General features: G+C 54.2%; 1 protein-coding gene and 1 long non-coding RNA gene across 2 annotated transcripts in view; one reads left to right on the forward strand and one right to left on the reverse strand.

The window, feature by feature from the left end:
- KCNK3 (potassium two pore domain channel subfamily K member 3) overlaps positions 1 to 20,831 on the forward strand; it is a gene marked incomplete at both ends in the record, with an annotated part of 35,429 nt that extends 14,598 nt beyond the window's left edge. Inside the window, one exon of the mRNA XM_081156702.1 lies at positions 19,897 to 20,831. Coding sequence (XP_081012828.1) covers positions 19,897 to 20,831 — 935 coding nt within the window. The remainder of the gene's footprint in view (positions 1 to 19,896) is intronic.
- LOC308566436 overlaps positions 1 to 24,324 on the reverse strand; it is a 30,923-nt gene that overhangs the window by 2,224 nt on the left and 4,375 nt on the right. Inside the window, exon 2 of the long non-coding RNA XR_014000154.1 lies at positions 6,614 to 6,726. This is a non-coding gene — a long non-coding RNA (uncharacterized lncRNA). The remainder of the gene's footprint in view (positions 1 to 6,613; positions 6,727 to 24,324) is intronic.

Below are 24,324 nucleotides of genomic sequence, written 5' to 3' on the forward strand. Positions count from 1 at the left end.
GGGATGGGAATGTGGCTTCTGCCTCCTTGACTGCCATTTGGAAAGAGCCTGGGATTTTTCAGGCCTGGCCAGCCTGCAGCTCAGCCCCTGCTCGGCACTGAGGGTCCAGAAACAGGAGCTCACAGGCCAGGGATGCCTGCAGTAGCAACCAGGAGTGGGCAGCCAGGAAGGTTTTGCATTTTCACCCCAGTGGGGCAAGATGGGCCTCAAAGTTCTCAAGAGAATGGTACAGATGAGAAGTGGTTGCCAGGAGTCCTAAATAGGGAGACGTAATTTGCAAAACTGGCCACCTGGCTACCACCACCAATACATGCACTTCAGAGAATAGTGGCGCGAGGGGGGGGGTACTCAAGACCTCAAAGTCCCTTTTGGAGCCAGAGTGATTCCAGTGAGAAGCTGTGGACGAGGCCCAGAGGCTAGTGAGGTAGAGGAGCCCTGGCAGTAGCTAGGGCATGGAGCTCTCTGCACAGCCTGGGTGCTCCCCTCCCTCCCTGGGCTCCCTAGCCTCCCTGGCCTGGTCATGATGGGAGGCTGCCTAGGATGTCCAGAGCTACCTCCAGCTCCTCCATCAGATTCTGAGGCCCTGTCAGCCCCCAGCTGCCCTGGGAGGGCCTGGTACCTGTCTCCCTGCTGGAGGAGATGAGCAGAGGGGACCCAACATACAGACACCTGGGGCCCAGCCACACTCCTGAAGCCCTGACAGGGGCTGCAGCAGTGATTAGCTCCTCACACACCCCCTGGGTTATTTTTAAGCCTCGCTCTTCCCTGGTTTATTTTTAAAGTAACACTGGCACGTGGCTGGCCGGCTGCCCTCCCAGGTGCTGGTGCCAACTTGGGCCAGGAATGGAGCAGGGCAAGATGTGCCCCCTCCCCAGGACCCCCGCTGAGTGCCAGAGTTAACCAGCCCCCACTGCATGGCCAGGAAGGTTCCTGCTGTGCTGAAAGCCTGGATGCAGCCTGGGGCGAGCAGGTGGGCTGGCAGCGGGGGACCCCCAGAAAACTCGCATCTCACTGTCCTTGACCAGGTCACCTCACTTGCCCAGCCTCAGCTTCGTTATTCTTCAGTGGGGGTGTGACAGTGACCACTGCCTCTCTGATGTCAGACACTCCAAAGTGAGTGATAAACTAAAATGCTGCACAACAGGACTGTTGGGATTAATGCCCTCCCCCGCCCCCCAGAACATGCTGCCCCCACTGTCCTGCTAACGCCCCTCCAAGCCGGGCCCTTCTCCCTGGGTGAGTGACTCCCAGCCTGAGGCTCCTCTGTTCCCTCATCCCTTCCCCACCTGCCCTGACACCTGCCTTCCACGTTCCCAGTCTGGCTGAACCCTAGTCCAGGCTGCTCAGATGAAGGGTAGCTGTCAGGCTGCTGATGACAATTAAAAGGCTTTAGCTTGGCTTGGGGCGGTAAGGGCAGAACCACCCTACCCCCTTACCTCCCCCACTCACCTCCTCCCTGGCAGCCTTCCAGAGAGCTGAGCTATGGGAAAGCATTTCCAAAGGTTAGCTTTGAAACCCTGTCCTTGGGTAGGGTACACATCAATAGCTGAGGCTGGAGAGGTAGGACATAGGGTAGAGGGCATTGAAAGGCAGGATGAAAGTTTGGGCTTCTTTCCCAGCAGGCAATAGGGAGTCATGGTAGGTTTTGAGCAGAGGAGAGGACTGTTCAGAGTGGAGCATGATCTGGAAATAGTTGTGGCGAAGACTAAGAGGAGAGGGGACTGGAAGCTGCTGGGAGGTGACAGTTAAGAACAGCTGCTCAAGTCCAGATTGGAGAGTGAGAGGGCCCAGATGATGGTGGTGGCTGGAGGAACAGAAAGAAAGGGCAGAGCTAGGAATGGAGGGATGGCCGAGACTAGGCATGAGGGATGAAGAGGGAAAGGCAAGGTGTTCACCTGGCTGAGGAATGAATGATCAGAAATCAGACAGCACAGACAGGGCCAGCATTGAGGTGGGAGAGACGATGCCTTCAGGTGGCCAAGCCAGGCTTGGGTGTCATGGTTCAGCCAGGTGGTGGGTGGAAACACAGCGTGGAGCACAGCTGGAGGCCAGGCCTTGATGGCCTCCCTGGAACCAGCAGCAGAGCATCCCAGGCAAAGTCCTGGCCCACTCCTAACAGTCAAGATGCAGAACGAAGCAGGGCAGCAGGGGAGACTGCAAAGGACCAGTGGAAAGCAGGGGGGTGGAGTTTCCCGAGGAGGAGGACTGGCCGTCAGGGCTGAGTGTGGCCAGGATGTGAAGGAAAATCAGGACGCCAACAGCCACAGTTACCATGTGTGACTGTCCAGCTTGTGCGCTGCCCAAAAGAATCCAGCTGTGGGGTTCGGGTTGCTGAAGTCCAGCCTGCTCACCCAGCGATGTACTCCCAGGGCTGCGTCCACCCAGAGGAGCCAGCCCACTTTGTTCGAATTTGTCCCAGAGTGCCACGGAGCTAGGGCAGCCCTGCCACAGGGCACTCACTGGGCCTGGGACTCGGGAAATTCCTGATGCTCTCGGGGAGAGCGGTCTCAGTGGATGAAGTGCGGGCAGCCTGATGGGTGAAGGAAAAGCAAGACCGAGGAGAGGGCATGGTGGGCCTGCCCCCTGCCACCCTCCCTGCCTCCCTCCCTTTCCTTTTCTGAAAGACTTGAGGAGTCTTTAAAACAGTGAGGAGCTGGCAGAGGACAATTGAAAATACCCTCGCCCGGCCAGGTGTGGCTCAGCGGTTGAGCGTCGACCTAGGATCCAGGCGGTCAGGGTTCGATTCCCGGGCAGGGCACATGCCCGGGCGTGCAGGAGGCAGCCGGTCAATGACTCTCTCATCATTGATGTTTCTCTCTCTCTCCCTCTCCTTTCATCTCTCTGAAATCAATAAAGATTTATTTTAAAGAAAAAAGAAAATACCCTCAAGTGGGTGGCCTCCAGGAGGAAAGCCAAGAGTGAAGTTAGGGGGTCAGCCTTGGGAGGGGAAGCCCCACCTCCTCTGAAATGGAAGAGGGGGAAAGGAGCAAAGCGAAGAGAGTAGAAGGCACATGGGGCGTGGAGGGGGGGGACGGGGGAGTAGGCTGGCTCTGCCATGTGCTTTTTAGATGACCTTGAGCAAGTCAACCTCTCCTGGCTCAGTTCCTGCATCTTCAAATGGAGATAATAATAGCACTTACCGAATAGGGTGGTTTGAGGATTAACTGGCTTAGAGCAGGGTGGCACATAGTAAGTGCTATATAAAGGTCCACTGGTATTGTTTTGAATTGGGGAGGAGGGAGCAGTGACAGAGGCATTTAATCATTTGAATAAAGTCAAGTGCAGAGAAAGCCAGCTCTCCCAGAGTCCAGGTTGGCGTTGGGGGAAGGAGGGAGAGGCACAGCAGAGCTATAAGCAGTAGCTGGAGAGAGCTGGGTCCTGGGGAGACTGCCTGGGACCTGAGGACAGTGCCCAGCTTGGAGCTCTTGGCATCATAAAAAGCAAACTCAGGACACTAATGCATAAATAGGCAGCCTCTGTAAGCCATAGGAGCCATGAAGCCATCCTTTTATACCCTGGCACAGCCAGCCTGTCGTCCTGTCCTGGGCAGCGAACAGTGGTGTGGGTGGAGGGCTTGGAAGGCTGGCAGAGTGGCAGAGATAACGGAAAAGGCTGCAAAATCAGAGGTCAGAGTAGAGGTGGCAAGCCCAGGGCGAGCCAGGCAGCAGGAGGCAGGCAGGGGCATGAGCATCTGCCTCCATGTCTCTGTGTGAAGGGCAGTGTCCCCAAGGATGGGGGCAGCTGCTTGCTGTCTCCTCTGAAGACAGGCTGAGCGGGAATGGCCTGAGCCTCCGTCATTTCCCTCTGCCTGAGGAGCATTTCCCACAGGCAGGGAGCAGGGCTGAGCGAGGTGTGTTTCCATAGAGAGTGGTGGAATCGTAACCCCTGAGAAGAGTCTCTCTGGTCCACTGGGCCTGTGTGGGGGAGGGGCTGGACTTGGTGGCTTTTCAGATCCCTAATGGCTTAGAACTTGAAGGAACAGCAGGGCCCAGAGGCCAGGTCCTATTCGGGCTTCTTTTCCCTTTATCGAGGTTGCGGACACGCTGTTTCCCTGAGCGTGTCCACCCCATAGCCCATCTGGTTCTTGCACTCTCTGCCCTGAGTGGTGGACAGAGTTGTGTCAAGAGGCCACCATGGGGGACATGCAGGGTGTTGGAGTGAGTGTGTAGGAGGGGACACCACATCTGCAGGCTGGCTCAAAGGGAGAGAAGGTCCTGGCAGCTGCCTCCAGGCTAAAGTTCTCCTCCTAGGCACTATGCCAGCCTACACCACCTGGATCCTGAGCCCTGGGGAGGGTGCCGGGCCCAAGAAAAGCCTCCTTCACATCTCCTGGCATCTGGTGCCAAATCGCCTGCCAGCCCAGAGCTGTCTGGGCCACTAGCCATGACCAGAAAGGACCATAGGGAAGCAGGTGATGGAGACAGGGCCCACAGGGACCACACAGGCTCCAGGGCCTCCCCACCAAACCCAGCTCATCCATCAAGACCTGCTTCATGTATCCACTGGGAACATACCATGGACACTGAGCAAGGTGGGCCAGTGGGGGAGGGGGGACCCACCTCCACCCAAAGCTGGGGGGCAGAGGAATGTGTTCCAGAGGAGGCAGCCCTAGAGCTGTCCTTTGAGGGCAAGAGAGATGAGGGAGGGAACTCTGGGAAGCCCCAACTCCGGGAAGTACTCAGAGGTGAGGCGTGGCACAGGAGCAGTGAAGCCTTCAAACAGAGGGGACCGGGACCATCAGGCAAGTCAGGGGAGAGAAGGCCAGGTGGGGAGTGGATCAGGTTGTGGATGGCCAGCCTGTGCTAGACCAGGAAACCCACAGACTGAATTGTGTACATTTGGGGAACTAAGGAAGGCTTCTGAGTGGTGAGTGGCAGCTCATATCTGTGCTTTAGAAAATAATAAAATTAATAACAGCTCCTACTTCCTGAGACCCTCCACATGCCAGGTCTTGAACTAAGCACCATACACACCGCATTTGTAAGCCCAAGGCCACCCAGTTACCTAGTTAGATGAGGGATCAGGGCAGCTGTGTGGGTTATGGGAGAAGCAGCAGGCCTGGAATCAGGAGGCCAGTCCTCTCCCTTCCCCCGTCTCAGGCCCTAGCATCCCTGTCTCTGCTGTTCAATCACTCTGGCGTCTCTTGCCTTGTAACTCTGACTTGCATGCGACGTTGGCTCACCCTAGTCCCAGCTAGGACCAGACTCTTTGTAACCCTGCAGCTCAGCTCCTCAAAGCTGACCAGCCTCCGATCATAGTCTCTGGGAAAGACAACCTGATTGGCTCAGTGCAGACAATAGCTTGGGTCCTCTTGGATCAAGGGACCATCCCTGGCCCAATCCACTGTGGCCTAGGCCAGGGTCACATGATACAAAGGGGCTGCCTAGACCCACCCTTGACTAGGGTTATTGCTAGAAGGACAGCTCCAAAGAGGCAGGAAGGGACAGGTACCCAGAACATTTCCACCACAAGCGGCCTCCCTCAGGGCCATTACCCCTGCCCTCCAGCTTCCCTCTCACCTCCTGCTCTGTCTGGCTCAGGGTCATACTAACACATCCCAAGAGACCTCCAGGGGGCTTCTCCCTAAGACAGAAAAGACTGGCCATCAATCAACCTCTGGGTTCATCAGCCTGGCCAAATGCAGGAGAGGGGCTCAGAGAGAAGGTCTTCAAAGGGACGCCCTTAGGACACCATCTCTCTCCTGACGTGGTTTGGACACCCACTGTATGCAGAGCGCCAAAACTAGAACCCAGATCCTGCCCCAGGGGCTAATTTGGTCTTAGGATGATGGCTTGCTGGACACCATGGTCCCAGGGCCACCTGAAAGTGCCTGGACTTTAAGTTCGAAAGATCGAGGTTGAATCCTAGCTATGTCAATTTTTATTCCATCTGACCTTGGGCAAGTGGTCTCGGTTTCCTCATCAAAATGGAGCTAATAATGCCCACCTTGAAGGTCATGGTGAAGATTAGAGAAAATTGACAAGGTGCGGGTCTCTGGATTACCTGATCCTGCTGCCATTCTTAATAGAGACATTAGAGCAGAGAAAGCACAGGCTCTGGTCTGGCCTGTGGATGCCCTCCCTTCCATCTTCTTGCCATCCATCACCTCCCCATTCCCACCTGCCACCCCAGACCCAGCTGCACAGAGGGGAGGCCAGGAGGCGAGTCTCCACCCAGGGGACCAGCCTGGGTCCTGACCTCCTCCCAAAAGCCTCATCCAGTGTCCAGCATCACCCCAGGCCAGCCGCTCCCCTCCCCCCATTCTGCGCAGGCAGACTTGACTAAAAGGAGCTCTGCTCACAGAGGCATCGCTGTGCATAAGGAGATGAGTAAATATGCCAGGCAGCGTCTGCCAAGAAGGCCGAGTGAGTGGCAGAGATGGATGCTGTGCGGAGAGCTGGGGGGGATGCTCGAGGGGCCAGAGCAGGAGGAAGGCTCCCTGGGAGAAGGCAGAGGAGATGGAGGCGGGAACAGCAGCCAGCGAGGCATCAACACAGGGGAGGCGGTGAGTGTTTAAAAATAGCAGGAAGGCCCAGCGGGTTTGGCTCAGTGGTTAGAACATTGGCCCGTGGACTGAAGGGTCCCGGGTTCAATGCAGGCCAAGGGCACCTACCTCAGTTGCAGGCTCTATCCCTGGCCCCGGCCGGGCAAGTGCAGGAGGCAACCAGTTGATGTGTCTCTCTGACATCTATGTTTCTCTCTCTCTCTCTCCCTCTTCCACTTTCTCTGAAAAGCAATGGAAAAATATCCTTGGGTGAGGATTGAAAATAATAATAAATAAATAAATAAATAAATAAATAAATAACAAAAAGAGACAGAAGGTCTTCACAATAATTATATAAACCTAAAGTTGTCCTAAAAGAAAGAGTTTACTTAAAAATAGTAAATGGTAAAGAAGAAAGGAGGAAAAGAGAGTATGGCCTCAGACAATGACCTTGATCCAATCTCTAGTGACAGCCGGGCCAAGCAACCAGGTGTTCACAGCCACCCTAAACAATGCTTCCAAGTGTCCAGGGTCACCTTTGAAGGCCATCGGGAGCAGAGCCTGCCATGCTCCAAGCCACAGGAGCACTGGCAAAGTTGCTATGCCTCTACTCCCTCTGGTTTGGGTGCCCACAGACCCACCGTCACCGAGTGGCCCCTCTGACACAGACTCAGCACATACTGGGACAAGGCTTTGCTTAAAGGACAGTCTGCTCTCACCTGCCCACTGGCTTGTGTCTTTTCCCAGAGGGCAAGCTGAGCCATGCTTGTCTCTGCACCCTCTCCCAGCACTTAGTCAAGTTCCTGGCACAAAGTAGTAGGTGCTTAAGAAATGTTTGCTCAATTAATTAATTAAGACAAGCTAAGAGGGAATGAAGCCATTTTCATCTCACTGATTTTCTAGCTGATATTGTTGAGAGGAGCCAAGTTCTACACCCTTCCCCCTCTTGCCCCATCAAACTCCTCAGAGCTGGCCCAGGGTGGTGGAGACCCAGCGCACCCTCAGGCCAGCCTCTTGGGAGAAGGGCCTGGATGGGCAGGCTGAAGAAAGCACCTGCTTTGACAGACAGGGAATGGGCTGCCCACCTGCCTCTCCATGCCACAACTTTCCCAGAGCAACCCTAAGAGCAATTCATGAAGGTTCCACTCAGATGGGCCATGGACCCCAATCCCTGGGTCCGTGAGACCCTGGAGGCCACTGAAAAGTGGAAGAAAGAGCAGGACTTGGCCTAGGAAGGCCTGGCTCTGCCACATACCTGTGTGGCCTTGTCCACGTTACTCAGCCACTTGGCTCAGTCTCAGCTGGAAAACCAGGGCACCAGCATTTAATAAACTAACATCAGTTAGGCTGCACAAGGCGACAGACCCGAGCTGGTGTCCTGACTCAGCCTCTCACTAGCTGAGTGTACTTGAATGGGTTACAGAAAGTTTCTGTGCCTCAGCTTTCTCGTCTGTAAAATGGAAATAATACCTAGCTCAGAAACTTTTTGTGAGTAGTAAATGAAATATTGTGACTAAAGCACTTAGGAAGCGCCTGGCACACAGATGCTCAATAAACTTGGCTTTATTATTTACTGCTATTACTACTGTGACTATTGGTACTCCTTACCACCACCACCAATACTACCAGCTACTGTGGGCCAGGCACCAAGCTACTGAAAGGTACAAGACACCATCTCTGTCCTCTGAGTCCAAAGGGAGACTGGGGGGGGGGGGGGGGGGAGAAGCAGCTAAAGCAAATAGAAGCAAAGACTCAAAGCCAGGAGACTGGTCTCCAGGGCTCGATGGAGGTGGGGTCAGGGCCCCTCAGGGCTCAGCAGTCAGTAGGGAGAACCTGAGGACCAACAAGACCTCTTGAGGGCTCTGGCCTGTCTTGGTCCTGGGAGGCCAAGGCAAGGCCACGCAGCCATCTCCTCCTGACTCCATGTGGCTTCATGTGCTGGGAGGCGGTACAGGAGTGGTGTGGAAGAGACACGATGTTACGTCTCTGAAGAACTGACTCTGACTGCCCCTCTGCTTCAGCTGGGGCATGTTACTCAGAGCAGAGCTGACCGCGCCAGCCCAGCTCCACCCTCCCCTCCCAGGACAGCCACAGGTTCTCACTCCGTCCACAGCATCTGCTCAATGCCAACTGAGACAGCTCTGCAGAGACACATGGGCCCCAGCAGCTGTGGGCCTAATGTGTACCCAAAGGCTCAGTGCCATTGCTTTGGGGACCAAACAGTCCTACTGAGACTTCTGCTTTCTCCACTGTTTGTGGATGAGGGAACATGGCCACTCTGAATGCCCAGAACCTTAGAACTTCAGGGCCCCAAGAATATCTCCTCTGGCTTCTTCATTTCCCAGAGAAGGACAGGGCCTTGCCTGTGATCACACACTGGCATAGCTAGAACCAGATCCCAGGTCCCTTGACTTCCATCCCTGCGGAAGAGTCCTGGGGCAGCCAACTACAGTGGAAAGAAAACTGCTTTTGAATTCAGGTTTGGTTCTAGCATTATGGCCTGAGATAAAACACTTTCTGTCTCTGAGCTTCAGTTGCTGCATCTGTAAAATAGGAATAATAACAATAACACCTCTTCTACAGGATTGCTGTATGAGCTCAAATAGTAGAATGGATAGAAATTGCTTGTAAATGACAAAGCCCTTCAGAAGTGAAACAGGAGTTATTCTTCCAGAACTTAGAGCACTGCACCTATTAAGGACACAAAAATGCCTGCTGTTTGGATGGATGAATGTTTGAAGCATTGTGAGTGGTAAACCAAGAGCTCCAGGAGCACTGATTTGTTTAGGTGGCTGGGATCAAGGAAGGCTTCACAGGGGGGATGACTTTTGAGATGGGCTTTGATGAAGGAATAGAAGTCCATCAGGAGTAGGGAGAAAGAACAAAACATGAATAGTGTTCAGAAATGTGGAAATGCAGCTGTGGCCCTCCAAAGAGCTGTAGATACCAATCACACACACAGGTCTGGGCTCCAGACCCTGCTCAAAACTCACCCCTTTTCTCTGGGCCTGTGCATGGTATGTGAAATGGGGAGCTAGCAATTTATTAAATGGAAATAACCTTCTAATCTAACTTCCCATTTGATAGGTAAGAAAACTGAGGCTCGGGGAGCTGACATGCCTCAACAAAGGCCCTGCAGCAGGTTCAGCAAACTAGGGCCCATGGGCTAAATTTGGCCCACCACCTGTTTTTATAACTAATTTTATTGGAGCACAGCCAAGCCCATTCATTTATATATTGTCTATGGCTGCTTTCTTGATACAATAGCAGAGGAGAGTAGTTACAACAGACCATAGGGACTGTGAAACCCAAGATATTTACATCTGGTCCTTTACAGAAAAAATTCACCAATTCCTGTACTACAGCAAGATGGGGCAAAGCTGGGATGGGGGCCAAGCCTCCAATTCCTGGTTGGATGCTCTTTAACTCTGTGCGCCCTTGCCCCTCTGGACCCCGTCCCACCCCTGTAACACTGCCCAAAAGGTGACATTTTAGGCAGCCAGCCTCTGGGCAGGCTCAGCTCCAGGACACATGGTACAGCCAAGAGGAAACCACTGGGGTGGCCACTGTTGCCCCATGACCCAACAGGGCTTCTTGTTGGGAACAGGTCAGCCCCTTTTAAGGGAAGCTGACAAGGAGATGCCAACAGGCACCTTTTTCTCCTCTATGGACAAAACAGGAAAAGCCAGAGTGTAAGTGTAGGACTGGGGCCAGCCAGATGCCAGAGTTACAGACACAGCCTTTCAAGAAGCGCCCAGAGGAGGACCAGCATCTCAGCAGATGGCCAAGTCCACTTTAAATCGTACTGTAGAATTCCTCTCTCAATGCCAGGCTGTCCCTGGTGGATTCATGTAATTAAAGCCCCACCAGATCCAATCTGTTAGAAGTTCTGAGCTCACACATGTCCTGTCCAGCTGGTCACAAGGATGCAGACAGACAATGGGCCTAGGCCATAGCCATCTGGCACAGTGGCTGGCCTGGAACAGACCCCAGAGGCCCCAGGTCGGTGCCCTGCCCAGGACACCTGGGTTGCTGCCCTGTGCTCTGACACTGCCCACTCTGGGCCTCATGCTCTGTCCACCTTCCCTATCTCCACCCCTTTCAATCCTCAGGCTCATCTTTGATGCCTCCCCTCCCTAATTCACTCATTCAACATAGATTTTTAAATGCTAGCTATGTGCCAGGCACTCTTCTAGGTGTGAGGAATAGAGTGGTAATAAAAGAGACAAAAATCCCTGCCCTCAGGGAGATTGTAGTTTAAACTCACAAATGCAAGAGCATCTCACACCTTGTGTGGCTACTCTTTCCCTCCCCCTCCTCCCTCACCTTCTCCCTTCTCCCCTCCTGTCTTTAGTGCTCTGCTGACACTTGACAGTGGACCATGCAGAGCCTCCTAATGAATCCTCCTGCTCCCCATCTCCCACTGCCCAGCCCCACACAGGGGCACCAGGAAAATTCATCTCAATACTTCTGTGACATGTCCATCCCCTATTCAGGAGCCATCAGAGACTAAGTCAAAGTTTGAGTTCCTGCACCTACTCTTCAAAGCGCTTCACATTTTAGCCCTTGCCCACCTTACCAACCCTTCACTACTCTAGTAAACATTCTGTTCCAAGAAAACCAGAATTTCTGTTGTTGTTAGGTTTATAATACTCATTACTTTATACTTATAAAAGTAATAGATTTTTGTAGGAAATATAAAATATATAAAAGAAAATTAAAATTAATTATGAGCCCTGGCCAGTGTGGCTCAGTTGGTTGAGCACCAACCCATGCACCGAGAAGTCACCGGTTCAATTCTTGGTAGGAGCACATGCCCAGGTTGGGGGCTAGGTCTCCAGTAGGGGGTGTGTAGGATGTTTCCCTCTCATTGATGTTTCTCTCTCTCTCTCCCTCTCCCTTCCTCTCTTTCTGGAATCAATAAAAACATATTTTTTTTAAAAAATTAATCCTGAGCTCATACTTCAAAGATAAACTCTATGAGCTTTTTAGTATATTTCCTTCCAGCTTCTCTTTCTGAGTGTGTGTATGTGTGTGTGTGTATAGATACTTTTTTTATATTTGTATATTCAGTGTGGGATTCCATTATACATAAAGAGTTATATCCTACCATTGTTATTTAACATTCTATGGTGGTTTTCTATGTAATTAAGAGACTTCCCAAGAAGCACTTTCATGGCTGCACAATATTCCAACACATAAATATACCTTAATATGTTTAGCCAAACCCTAACTGTGAACATTAGGACTGTTTACAATTTTTCACAATGAAAATGCTGCTATAAACATCCTTGCTCATAAATCTTTGTTCCGATCTCTGGTTATTTTCCCAGCAGAGATTCCTAGAAGTGGCATTGCAGGTTCAGCGCGTAGACACATTTCTACGGTTCTTGATGCACATCACGAAGCTGCCTGCCTGAGAGAGTGTGTTGGTCCCCCTACCCATTTGTGAGAATGCCCACCAGCCTCAGACAGGTCTATTTTCTCTGTCCCTAACATAACACATGTCTTCCTAGCATTGTGTCTGCTTCAGCAGCTCTCCTCTATCAGAACCCTGCTTTTCCCATCCATCTTTCAGAACTCAGGGTAAAGACCGCCTCCTCCATGTAGCCCTTCTTGATACCCCAACAGAAGTTCACCTATTGCCCTCCTTCAGCCCATGTTAAATTCTTCCTTAAACATTTCCCACCATTGGCATGCATTTACATAATTTGTGTCATAATAACCTCTTCTTTGTTCAGGGCATTGACGTTTTCAAAGTGCTTCCACTGAGATATTTCATCTGATTCACTTTCAGACAGAAAGTGTTTTGAGGTGAAGGGCCGTGGCTTGATCATCTGGGTCTACTGACTTGCTCTGGCCCCACCACCAGCCTCAAGTCTAGCCCAACTTGAAGCTAGCCCTTGATTTACTGGAACCCTCCACTGTTCCTTGGCCTACAAGAACAGACTTTAGGATGCCCCCCTCTGCAAGGAGGCCTGAGCTAGGACAGAGGGCCCTGAATTCCAGTCCTGGCTCTGTCACTGACTCACCTTGACCTAGGGCTGGTCCCTGCCCCCTTCTGGGCCTCAGTTTACCTATCTATAGAATGAGTGAGTTGGACTTCCTAGTCTCCCACACTTCAGAGCTGATTGCCCCTGCAGCCCCTGACTCCAGGCACCCAGAGCAGGCCCAGGGTGCCTCTGAGGGCCCCTGTGCAAAGTCAGCCTCTGGGATAGGCCGGAGGGAGCTGGCCAGGGAGGCAGGCCTGGCTCCAGGCCAGGCTGTGTCTGCAAACACTGACCTTGGCTGCTGCAGGGATTTTCCATGACACCAGCACCCTCCCCCTCGGCTCCCCCTAATCCTGTGGGCCTGGGGAGTGTGGGGGATGGGAGTGATGAAGGCTGTTCTACACCTAGGACCCTGAATTAGAGTAATAGGGGTACCTGTGGACGGTAGAGAGAGAGAAGGGAGAGCAGTGGGCCTACACAGGAAAGTCTGGGAGGAAAAGCAGGGTAGGGAGAGAACCTGCTGGTGGGGAGTGGGGAGAAGAGCTTAAAGAGTAGCTTGGAAGATGGGAAGAGGGGCCTTAGAAAGGGGCAGGGTGGAGGGAGGGTGCTATGCTTAGAGCTGTCCTTCCAAGGAGCTCTGGCCTGGAGGGGAAAAACTCCAGACCCAGCTCCTCACACTGGTCCCTCCCCCCAACCCAGGTCCATGAGGCCCTGGTGGTTTCCCAGGCCTACCACAAGCTTTAGCCAGGCCCTGGACAGGGGAGATTCCTACTGGGGCACCGAAGCTAACCTCCTTTTGCAGGGGCCTGGGGGCCACAGGGAGGGCAGGAGATATGAGTCACTAAAGGCCTTCTGCCAAGGCTGCCTCCCCTCCCCCTGCTGGGTGTCTAGGGAAGGTTTCTCCCATCCACATCCCAGACTTCAGGGCTGTCTGGTAAGCAGCTGCTCCCACCAGGCCTGTGCAGGACCTTGAGGGGACTTGCTGGCCCTCTAGGAACTCAGAGCCCTGCAGAACTCTGCAAACTGGAGTGCACAAGTAGCAGGCATTTGAGCGAAGCTCAGAGGCCCCTCCAGCTCTGGAAAGGATCCCGAAAGGTTCTTGAGAAAGGTGCTGTCTGGGCTAGATCCTGAAGAATGGAGAAGGCCCACACTTCTCCCTAATTCCACCCAGCAGGACAGCCTCCTCCATCCCTCCTGAGGGCCTGGGCACTGCCACCAGCTGCCTTCTGCTTCATCTCCTTCAACACACCCATTAGGCCCCTTTGAGCCTCTGGTCCCACTTCCTGGCTCCACACTGCTGTCGGCTCCCCTGGCTCTGTCTGCACCCCAGGCCCCCGAGCAGGAAGGGTCCTTGGTGGGCCTCTCCCAGGTGCCACTCAGGCTCAGGCCCAGCAGGAGAGCCGGTCCCCTCTCTGAGGCAGCTGTGTCTTACAGCCAGTCCCCTGGAGCTGGTTCTGTCTCCCTTGAGCCCCCAATCCTCTCCAGCTGTCCCCCCAGGCCCCTTCCCCATGTCCAGCTGGGGAAGGAGTTCACAGCCCAGCATGGCCCAGAGTTCACAGCCTTTGGGCACTTCAGGCCTCAGGTCACTCATCCATCTTCCCTCAGGGCAAACATTATCCCAGCCAGTGCTCATATTTACATTAGATAACTAGGTCTGCAGGGAACCAGGAAACAGATCCAGCCAGGCATTGCCAAGGGCTGTTTGTTTCTAATCTATTGAAGGGCTGAGCCAACCAGGGAAGGGACATCAGAGAATCTCAGTCCTAGAAGGAAGACCTGAGAGTTCTTGATGCTACAGAAGAGAGTTTCCCACACTGTGCTCTAAGGAACACTTGTCCAGCAACGTGCACTGTGAGGAAAGTATTGGGAGGTCAAGTAAGTGGGGAAACTTAGCATTTTCTCCCAGCTTTGATGACCTCACATGTTAACACATATATGGCTCTGATGAAGCCAATACAGGTGAAATGACAACAAATCCTAAATTCAGCCTTCCTCCAATTTAATTTAACCAAGCAACTCTTCTCATCCAACAGTTATTAACAGTCTGTGGACCTGGTATTCCAGGAAATTAACTTTGGGGAGTACTGATCATAGAGTGTTGATGCTGAAAGGAACTTTAAAGACCATCTAATCTTGATGTTCCCCAAAATGTTTGTGCTAATGATTCATATTTATTGATCCCAAGGTCCTAAGTGGGTTTTTTTTTAATAAATCTTTATTGATTTCAGAGAGAGGAAGGGAGAGGGAGATAGAAACACCAATGACACAAGAGTCATTGATTGGCCGCCTCCTGCACACCCCTCACTAGGGACCGAGCAGGCAACTGGGGCATGTACCCCTCCTGGGAATTGAACCCTGATCTGCTGGATCATGGGTCGATGCTCAACCGCTGAGCCATGCCGGGTGGGGCCCCGAGGTCTTAAGCATTTTAAGTCTACTAGCTCATCAAATCCCCACAGCAATTCTAAGAGTTAAGTACATCACTATTTCCATTTTACAGGCGAGGAAAACGAGGCACTTAGATGAATTAACTTAGCCAAAGTTGAAAGCTGTTTGACTCCAAAGGCTGTGCTCTCATCTATGCCACTAAACTGCAGAGATCCCCTGTGAAAAACAGAAATACCTATTTTCAGTATTTCAAAAACATAACAATAACTTAATTCAGTCTCATAAAATCAGCTATCCCATACTAATCAGAAGTTTTGGTTGGCAGATGTGTTCTGAATTCATTTTGATGGGGAAATAATTCATTATTTCTGTCACAATTATTTATTCGGTGCCTGTTCTATGCAATAGCTACACTGCACTGATCAACACATTGTACTTCAAAAATAAAATCTTTCGAAATTTACATTCTATGTGAGTGAACTGAAAAAAATAATAAAAGGGACCCAAAGCAAGGAAAAAAGGTGGGAAACTTTTATCTTGCCCTATCCTCCCATGTCACAGATGAGGAAAATTGAGGCCCAGAGAAGGAAAAGGGCCTGCCCAAGGCACAAAGCTAGTTATGGTCAGGGTCAGTTCAGACCCCCAGATCGCCTGCCTCCCAGCCCCATGCTCTTTCCTCCACCCAAGGCTGTGGCCAGCGTTCTGGCTTTGTGGCCAGCTGTACCAGAGGTACGAGGTCAGCCACTCAGGCTGGCAGGCATATGAGGTCAGTGGGGAGCAGGCATCTGAGCCCAGTTCAACCAAGGCCATTGCCAAGGCTCAGACTGGTTACTTGTGCTTTGACTAGAAGGAAATAGGCCACAGGGAGAGAAAGTCCACTAAAAGGTACAGCTGGACCCCCCAAACCTCTGCATGTCCCTGGAAGGCATACCTTCAGCCAGCTCCCTGGTGATGCCGGGAGGATAACAGAAAAACTGAGGCCCAGGGGTTCCTGTCTCACTTCTCATTTTTCCTGCCCCAAAATATTCATAATTAATATTTAAGTCTAGCTACATGCTTAAGTTTTATGACCAGGCACCTGGCTTCCTCAGGTGAATTCCATGCCTCCGGCTAGGTTCCGGGACCATCTCTTAGCTGATCTGCTCCCACGCAGGGACTACTGGGCCCTGGTTGAATGAACAGGTCAATGTTGGTCATACCGAGCCAGAGGGCAGAGGACAGAGCGTTGAGTTTAGAACTGAGTGTCCTGGGTTATAGTCCTGGCTCTGCCATTCACTAGCTGTATGACCTTGAGAAGGTCACTTTTCCTCTCTGGCCTCCATTTCCCCATCTGTACAATTTAAGGACTGAGCCATATGATCGCTAAGGGCCTCTCTGGCCCTTGGAACCTTTAAGTCAAAGGTGAATTCAGGCGGGGTGGCCAGGAGAGGAGGGGGAGGGTCAGTGCTCTGAGGGTCCAGCATCTTATGGCCCAGGCATGGGCTCTGACTGGTCAGTTCACTGGATACTGTGAGGAAGGGCTCTCAGACAGTCAGCCCCAGGTGGCAGCCTATGTGAGTACCAGTGACACACAAGGACAGATGAAGCTCCTCATCAGGAGACATAGGGCTGGACAGGAGGTAGAAGATGGGGACCACCTTTTGCCCCTCTGCCCCTTGTAAACCCAAGCCTGCCATGGGCAAGGACCAGGCAGGCAGCTGGCCTGCTGGCAGGCAGACAGGCCTTGCCAAACTCCCAGTTACTTCCCAGATCTTCCAGGGTCCCCTGGGAGTGGCTCCACCCCAGCTGGCACTCCTCCACACGGAGCCCACGTCAGCAGGTCCTCACAGCTCCCTGTCCTTTCACCCGGTGACAGTAGAACACGCAAAGGGGCAGGGGCATGCTGACCCCGGGCTGATGCTCGGAGAAGCATCTGATTCGCTGGGCATCGCACTCCTGTTGCTGTTTCTGCCATGTCCACCTCGGGCAGTGCCTGAGGATGAGGCACCAAGTGGAGTGCTCCCTTCCTGGGGCCCCAGTTTCCCACCCTAGTCACCCTTCCTGGGTGATGAATTGGCTCTGAGGCATCGGAATGAGTGATGAGTCAGAAAGTCCTAGCGGCCTTGGCCAACTCACGAGCCCTCCCCAGCCTTAATTACTCCATCAAATGGAGACAGTCAGAGTAATGACCTCGTAGGAAGTTTTTGAAAATTAAAGTTAAAAATGTACCTGAAAGATAAAACCTTACGCCTCAGCCTGTGGTAGGAACTGAGGGTGGGCCCTGGGGGTATCTGAGCCCAGGGCACGTACAGGCTGCGGCCACCCTGGACAGGACAGTGGCTGGAGTGAGGCATGAGGCTCTGGCCCAATAGGAGCCTTTGGTTAAGCCTGAAAGTGCCACTTGCTTTGGAAATCACTGCGTTCCACAGGAGGCATGCAGGGGAAGGAGCTGTCACTTTGGGCTGGAATCGAGGGAGAGATGAGGGCTCAGGGTCCAGGCAGGCAGAGGCTGGGAAGAGGGCAGTGTGGGGAAGCACGGGGGAAGGTGGCCATCGTGTCTGCTGGTACGCATGCTGTCTTCAGGTCGGGAGAGCCCCCGAAGCTGGGGGGCTTTGTGGGCAGCCCACAGTGGGCAGCGAGGCTGCCAGACAGGTGGGCACTGGGTCATCCTAAAGGGTGGTAGGCCAGGAGAAGTCACAGCCTATGAACAAACACAGGGCAAGGTACTGGTGGTGGCCAGAGGGGTCCTTCTCTCTGACAGCGGGATATGGCTGCCTGGCCCCACAGACACTGCCCCACCTCCAGGACGGCACCCTCAGGCCGACTCTCCCTTGTGAGGCCCCATCATTGCTGCTTCTGCCACAGATTCCACAGGTTCCAAAGTACTTTCACACCTAGTCTCTCCTTTACCCCTGAAGACAGCTCTGCCAGGTGGCAAGGACAGGGATTAGCAGCTGTAGCTCAACCCCCCAGAGAGCAGAAAGGTAGGAGAGGTCCAGAGACGGGGGTGGATTTGCCCAAGGTCACACAGCCAGGATGTGGTCAAGCTGGGGCTGGGCCCATGAGACACAATCCCTATCCAGCCCCATCCACAGTGTCTTGCCCTCCCCCACACTCTGGTGGTGCTGGCCTGGGGGACAGGGAAGGACAGGGCGAGCAGCAGCTCTGGCTCAGGGCCTGCCCAGCTGTCGAGGTGAGTTGTGATCTGGCTGCCATGGCCGAGCTGGCGGGCACAATCTGTTCTCACTCTGCTGAGATGTGGACAGGCCAGGCATGGTGGCTCACCAGCTCAGCTGTCCAGGCCCCTGGCAAAGGGTGACACAATCACCAGCTAGATGCTGGGGTAGGGGAGGTAGGGGAGCTTACTCTAAGGGTAACCCACAGCCTCACATACACCAAGCAGCTGTCCCCAGACCTCTCTGAGCTTAAGACTCAAATGGCCTTGGGCTGACAGAGATGCCACTTTACTGGAACTAAGCTGACCCCCAGCCCAGGTGCTCTCTTGGAAATGTGAGGGCAACCTGGCACTTCATTCATTATTCATCATAGTGAGCTGTTATTGAGCACTTGATACATACCAGGCTCTAGGCTAAGTGCATTAAACACATTTTCTCACTTATTTCTCCCCCAAAGCCCTGTGATCAGGTACTGCTTATTAGCCCCATTTTACAGATATGGAAACTAAGGCTCAGAGAGGTTTAAAAAAAACACGGTCCATGGAAGAGTAAAGATTTGAATTCAGAACAGACACCAAAGCACTCAGTATCCTGTGCTGCCTCGTCAAATGTGTTTTGGGCATATCCCCTGGGCATAAACCAAAGAGGAACACGACAAGATCCAGCCGTGCCCACCCTACCACCTTAAGCTAGTGTTTAGCTGTATATATGTAGTTGGTGACCCTGGGGGACAAGGCAGGAGGTGGAGGAAGCAGAGACAGGACCAGTAGATCTCATTTTACAAATGAGGAAACATGTTCAGAGAGTGGGAGCAATTTGCCCAAGGTCGCACAGCCACCAGTAACAGGGCCAGAGCTTGTGCCTAGGTATTCTAGGAGTTCCCATCCAGGGTCCTTTCCCCTCCAGGTATCCAGGCAGAACTCATGACTTAAGACCACTTGATGGTTGGCTCAGCAGGAAACTGCCTCTGCCAGGCTCCTGGCTCTGTGAGGGCTGGTGGAGCCTGTGAGGTGGGTGGAGACAGGGGTTGGGGTTGTCTAGCTAGTGATAGTAACACCTGGAAAGACACCCGGAGCTACTGCTTTGACAAGGGCAATACCACTTCCCCACGGGGACATACCCTACTTTGGAGCCATAGAGGATGACCTGAGGCCCAGGCTGAGGGCTGATGAAGGCCCTGAAGCACTAATTCATCTAGCTGGAGAGTGGGGGGAAGGCACCGTCTTTTTTTTCCTTCTGACACTGGTGGCCAGTTGCCTCAGGGAGACTGGAGGGAAGTCTCCAAGGGAAGTCATGAAGGAGCCATCCATGCCTCAGTTTCCCTCCCTCCACACTGAATCACACGATGTTAGACGCCATTCAGTCCAACCTTCTCCCCTTAGAGCCAAGGAAACCGAGGTCCAGAGGGGACAAAGAACAGGACCAAAGCCCATAGACACGAAACTAGAACCCAGATCTCCCACCTCACCTGCCAGGACCCTCCTCACCATCCCTCAGCCTCTGGATGGGGTTCCCAGCAGCCCCACAAGTCAGCTCCTTCTCTAGGTGGAGAAAACGGGCCGGGTCTTTGAAGCCAAACAGTTCAAACACAGGTCACTCTGCTTCCAACAGTGTGACCTTGAGAAAGCCACTTACCCCTCCCAACGTCTCCCTTCCCTCCTACCAACCCTACGGAGCTGTCACAAGAGCCAACGAGAAACGCTTCGGCAGGGAACCAGCACAGAGTCTGGGGACGACACGTGCCCATAACTGTGTCGTCTTCCCTTGGGCCAGAAGGGAGGAGAGGCCAGCCGTCCGTCGGGGGAGGGGGAGGCAGCGCGGGGAGGAGGGCCGCTTCTGCGGGCGCAGCCCCTAGACCTGGTTTCCTCTGCTTCCCCAGGCTACGGGCACGCGGCGCCCAGCACGGATGGCGGCAAGGTGTTCTGCATGTTCTACGCGCTGCTGGGCATCCCGCTCACGCTGGTCATGTTCCAGAGCCTGGGCGAGCGCATCAACACCTTCGTGAAGTTCCTGCTGCACCGCGCCAAGCGGGGCCTGGGCATGCGGCGCGCCGACGTGTCCATGGCCAACATGGTGCTCATCGGCTTCTTCTCGTGCATCAGCACGCTGTGCATCGGCGCCGCCGCCTTCTCCTACTACGAGCACTGGACCTTCTTCCAGGCCTACTACTACTGCTTCATCACGCTCACCACCATCGGCTTCGGCGACTACGTGGCGCTGCAGAAGGACCAGGCGCTGCAGACGCAGCCGCAGTACGTGGCCTTCAGCTTCGTGTACATCCTCACGGGCCTCACGGTCATCGGCGCCTTCCTCAACCTCGTGGTGCTGCGCTTCATGACCATGAACGCCGAGGACGAGAAGCGCGACGCCGAGCACCGCGCGCTGCTCACGCGCAACGGGCAGGCGGGCGGCGGCGGGGGCGCGGGCGCGGGCGCGGGCGGCGGCGCGGGCGGCAGCGTGCACACCACCGACACCGCCTCGTCCACGGCGGCGGCGGGCGGCGGCGGCGGCGGCTTCCGCAACGTCTACGCCGAGGTGCTGCACTTCCAGTCCATGTGCTCGTGCCTCTGGTACAAGAGCCGCGAGAAGCTGCAGTACTCCATCCCCATGATCATCCCGCGGGACCTGTCCACGTCCGACACGTGCGTGGAGCAGAGCCACTCGTCGCCGGGCGGGGGCGGCCGCTACAGTGACACGCCCTCGCATCGCTGCCTGTGCGGCGGCGCGCGGCGCTCGGCCATCAGCTCCGTGTCCACCGGCCTGCACAGCCTGTCCGCCTTCCGCGGCCTCATGAAGCGCAGGAGCTCCGTGTGAACGCGCGCGGCCGGAGCGCCCGGAGCGCGGGCCGGCGGGGCTTCTGCCCCCGGAGCAGCAGGGGTCGGCCAGGGGGCTGCCCCAGCCGCCTTCAGCCCGCGGGGCACCCCTCCCACACCCCTCCCCGCCACCTCCATCTCCCCCCACCCCACCCCCATCTCCGACTGTGCCTGCGCGCACCAGCCAGCAGGAGCTGGGGCTCTGAGGACCCCTGGAGCCCCTATCTGCGCCCTGCAAATTCCGAGAAATGTGAAACTTGGGGGAGGGGGTTGGGGTAGTGGGGAGGGAAGGCAGAAGCTGGGAGCCTCCCATCCCTTTGGAAATCTAAGGAGCTCCCCAGTTCTCAGAGGCCCTGCTGGTACCCAGACCCCCCCTCCTCCCCCATCCAGAGGGGACTTCGTGTTCCGTGTACGTTTGCATCTCTATTTATACCTCTGTCCTGCCAGGTCTCCCACCTTCCCTTGTCTCCAAAACCCAGGGTGTCTTTGTCCAGGTCGCCCCCACTGAGTCCACTCCCCTTCCTCATCCCCAGTTGTGTCTCTGAACCTCCCACGACCTTCTGTGTTGTTTTGCATGGCTTTGCAGTTACGGAGAAAGTGGAAACCCAGCAGTCCCTAAAGCTAGACCCCAGAGGGCAGGCAGGCAGAAGCAGGACAGGCAGGCTACAGGAGGGGCAGAGAAAGGAGGGGAGAGGCAGGGTGGTCCCACTGGCAGGTGAGAGCTAAGTGGCCTCCAGTCACATTCTCAGAGGGGGCAGGGGGAGTCCAGCCTTCCAGACACTTCCTTGGGTCAACCAGAAAATGGCCTACTTGCCATCCTGGCCATTGCTCACAGTTACCAACTCTGACATCTGTGGAATAAGTTTTAGCCTCTGAAAACTTACCTGACTACTCATCGTTTGAGTCTCACAACACTCCAGTTAGGTCACCAGGGCAGGAGTTCTCACCCCCATGTTACAGATGACAATGAGACCCAAACAGGTTATGTAACTTGCCCAAAGTGACAGATACAGCAAAAGGCACAGGGGAACAAGAACCCAAGCTGCTTGTTCCCAGGCCGACTGCTCTTTCCTTCCAACTCCCTTGCCCACTCTTGAAAGCAAAGCTCCTGCCCTGTCCACTGGCATTGTGTGGACAACTGGGCTAAAACAGGCCCAGAACCCAGGTCTAAGCTAGTGCAGGGGCTCAGCCTCTGCTCCGCTTGGCTGGGAGGTGGAGCTCTGAATGGGCCGGGTAGGACTCTGAAGCAGGGTAGGACCCCTTGGTTAGACTGCCTGCTTATAAATAGGGGAGTTCTTGGGACCAAAGCAAGCAGGGCTGGGTGCCACAGAAAAAAGGCCAGGAGCTGGGACTCTAAAGGTTTGGGAATTGGACGGAGTGGCCTAGAGAACTGGCAGGCAATTCCTACTGGGACATTACCCCTGATTCCACAGCCAGTGTTGGTGCCTGTGTCCCGAGTGGCTAGATATAAGCTAAGACTGCAGCAAGGAATGCCCCTCCCAGGTGGGGGCTTGGAATTGGTGTGCCCATTGCCTCCCCCACCTGCAACCCAGAAGCCCAGATGGAGAGCTTCCTATGGAGGTGAGAACCTAAGCTCCACTGTGGAGACCCACAGCTGGAGCTGGTACCTTGACTCAAAGGGTCAAGGACAGCATCAAAGGGTGAGTGAGGGGCTTCTCCTCCCTCAATGCTGCCTTTGCATGCTGTCCCCATGTCCCAGCTCCTTAACACTGCTAAGCAAGGCCAACCCTGGCATTCAGGAAAGCTGGAGTAGGGGCCCACAGGGTGATCAGTGTCAGGCCAGCTCCAGCCATATGCTCAGCCCCTGGGAATCCCTGGGAGGGAAGAAGCCTAGCCTGGCCTGTGTGTGAGTCCTGTCTCAGTGTGGAGGAGCTGACTGCCCACGTGCCAAGGAGAGCAGGGCCCAGGAGCCGGGGGTGCCCTCTGTGTTTATGTCAGGGTGGGGAGCAGTGCTGGCTGCCTTTGTCCTGTGTGTGACCCTGCCCTCAAGGGGTCCTGTCCCGTCAGTCCCAAGAGAGCCACAACCAAAGTTGCAGGGAGATGGTGGGGAAGGAGGCTGAATGGCCCTGGCAGGCTGCTCGGTCTCCAGTCTCTGGCTGGGTCTTTCCCAGGGAACTGGAAGGCCAGTGTTGCTTCCCCTCCCCCCTCCCTCTGCAGGCAGCCTTTCTGCTTCCCCAATGCCTTATGCCTGGGCACACTGCCACAGAATATGCAATATGTGTGGGTGACATGCCCCCACGCCCACACCCCCACCCCGGGCAGCCCCTGACCCCCAAAGGCTACGGCTGCCACGGCCTCCCTTTAGACCCTCCTGCCTATCTGTCTTCACACTGAGAATGGCGTCTAATAAATGCTGTCCATGGAGACCAGGCTCAGGCTCAGCTGCCTCTGTCATCATATACCCTGAGTACTGCCAGGGATCGGCCATCCTCTGCCTCCCACCACACCCCTACACACACTCTACCCCTGCCAGCATCTACAGACACACCTAGCTGGTGCACCTTGAGCTAACAAGACCCTTTGCTTCCAGAGGCCTTAGGGAGAAGCCTGGGGACAATACTGGCTTCCCTTTTGTGATCCAGATTTTCTGTTTCACCCTGGAGCAACTATAAGAACAAAACAAGAGCTTAGAAATCACCTGGTTCAGTTCTCTCCTTGTACCTGAGTAAACTGAGGCCCAAAGAGGGCAAGTCACTTTTCTTGAGTCACACAGCAGTGAGTGGTAGGCCCAGGATTAGAACCAGTACTGGGGATTCCAAGTCCAGTGCTCCCCCTTCTCAAATCACCTGCAGAGTCTGACTGGACACACTCCAGCTGACAGCGACATCCCATTAGCCAGGAGTGAATGCCCTTCTCTTCCAGCAGGGCCTTCCAGGCTCAGTGGCATGAGTGACACACACAAAAATATCTCTTTCAAAGGGAGACACATCGCAAGAACCTTTCTTCAGGATACATTTTTCTCTGGAGGGACAATTTGGCCTGGGACTGGACCCCAGAACCCAGGACAGACCCAGGGAGCAGATGCACACTGCCCAGCTGGTGCTAGCCCCTGGAATCAGCTAGCCAGTGGCTTCGGGATGTCACTGAGAGCAACCCAGAGTAATGCTTTTTATACTGCAGCCCGTATGTATCTGTCTGCGTGTCTGTCCACTGCCTTTCTTTCACGAGGCGACACTTACCCCAACTACAGCCAATGCATTTACTACCTTTTATTCTAGTTCATGTGATAAAATGCTGGTCACAGCCCACTAAATTTATTTCTCTGCCCACTAATGGTTTGCTCCCTGCAGACTGAAATGCACTGGAGAGCCCTGACTAGTGTGGCTCGGTGGTCAGAGCATCAGCCCTCAGACAGAAAGGTGAGGGTTCAACTCCCCGGTCAAGGGCACATATATGAGTTTTAGGTTCAATTCCCATCCCTTGTTGGGGCGTGTGCAGGAGACAACCAATCTGATGTGTCTCTCTCACGTCCC

Source organism: Miniopterus schreibersii (assembly GCF_964146895.1).
Source record: "Miniopterus schreibersii genome assembly, chromosome: 13".
NCBI lineage: Eukaryota > Metazoa > Chordata > Mammalia > Chiroptera > Miniopteridae > Miniopterus > Miniopterus schreibersii.